This window comes from Scyliorhinus torazame, chromosome 7, assembly GCF_047496885.1.
Source record: "Scyliorhinus torazame isolate Kashiwa2021f chromosome 7, sScyTor2.1, whole genome shotgun sequence".
In the NCBI taxonomy this organism is placed as follows: domain Eukaryota; kingdom Metazoa; phylum Chordata; class Chondrichthyes; order Carcharhiniformes; family Scyliorhinidae; genus Scyliorhinus; species Scyliorhinus torazame.
In genome coordinates, this window is record NC_092713.1 from 309,058,977 (window position 1) to 309,060,096 (window position 1,120).

Genomic DNA, 1,120 nt, shown 5'->3' on the forward strand with positions numbered 1-1,120 from the left:
GGAGGTTAGAGGTCGGGAGGGCGGAGGTTAGAGGTCGGGAGGGCGGAGGTTAGAGGTCGGGAGGGCGGAGGTTAGAGGTCGGGAGGGCGGAGGTTAGAGGTCGGGAGGGCGGAGGTTAGAGGTCGGGAGGGCGGAGGTTAGAGGTCGGGAGGGCGGAGGTTAGGGTCGGGAGGGCGGAAGTTAGGGGTCGGGAGGGCGGAGGTTAGGGGTAGGGAGGGCGGAGGTTAGAGGTAGGGAGGGCGAGGCAGCAGTAGGGAGGGCGGCGGTTAGAGGTCGGGAGGGCGGAGGTTAGGGGTAGGGAGGGCGGAGGTTAGGGGTAGGGAGGGCGGAGGTTAGAGGTAGGGAGGGCGGAGGCAGCAGTAGGGAGGGCGGGCGGTTAGAGGTCGGGAGGGCGGAGGTTAGGGGTAGGGAGGGCGGAGGTTAGGGGTAGGGAGGGCGGAGGTTAGAGGTAGGGAGGGCGGAGGCAGCAGTAGGGAGGGCGGCGGTTAGAGGTCGGGAGGGCGGAGGTTAGGGGTAGGGAGGGCGGAGGTTAGGGGTAGGGAGGGCGGAGGTTAGGGGTAGGGAGGGCGGAGGTTAGAGGTAGGGAGGGCGGAGGTTAGAGGAGGGGTTTGGTCTGGGTGGGGAGGTGAATTTTTGAGGATGGTCCGAAAGGGAGGGTGGAGGGGTTTGTGGAGTTTGAAGGCAGGGCCTGTGGGAGGTCCTGGGGAGGGGTAAGGCGATATGTGAATGCAGGCTGGGTGCCCAGCTGGGCTGCGTACCGAGGAGTCGCCCGCTCGCCCCGGCTGCTCTCCAGCAGGTAGATGCTGTTCTTGGCTCCGAAGCCCAGGACGCCCCGGGGGCTGGAGTCGCTGCAGCGGCTGCAGTACCAGTTGGGGGAAGGAGTCAGCATTTTGCCCGGCATCTCCGGCGCCTGTGTGCCGGGGCCCGGGGAGAGGGACAGCGGCTCGGCTCAGCGGCTCGGGCAGCCCGGGGACAGCGGCTCGGCTCAGCGGCCCCTCTCTCTGCTGCTCCCCCTGCCAGCAAGCTCTGTAACCCGGCCACTCTGCCCGCCACAGATCGCCCGGCTGCTCTCCCTCCTCGTGTCAATCTCTTCTTCCTTTTCCCAGCCTCTCTGTGTGTG

General features: G+C 67.3%; 1 protein-coding gene across 1 annotated transcript in view; it reads right to left on the reverse strand.

Moving 5' to 3' along the window:
* The window catches only part of gemin5 (gem (nuclear organelle) associated protein 5), an 87,910-nt gene extending 86,790 nt beyond the window's left edge, over nt 1–1,120 (reverse strand). The window contains exon 1 of the mRNA XM_072512741.1: nt 660–1,120. Coding sequence (XP_072368842.1) covers nt 660–901 — 242 coding nt within the window. The 5' untranslated portion in view covers nt 902–1,120. The remainder of the gene's footprint in view (nt 1–659) is intronic.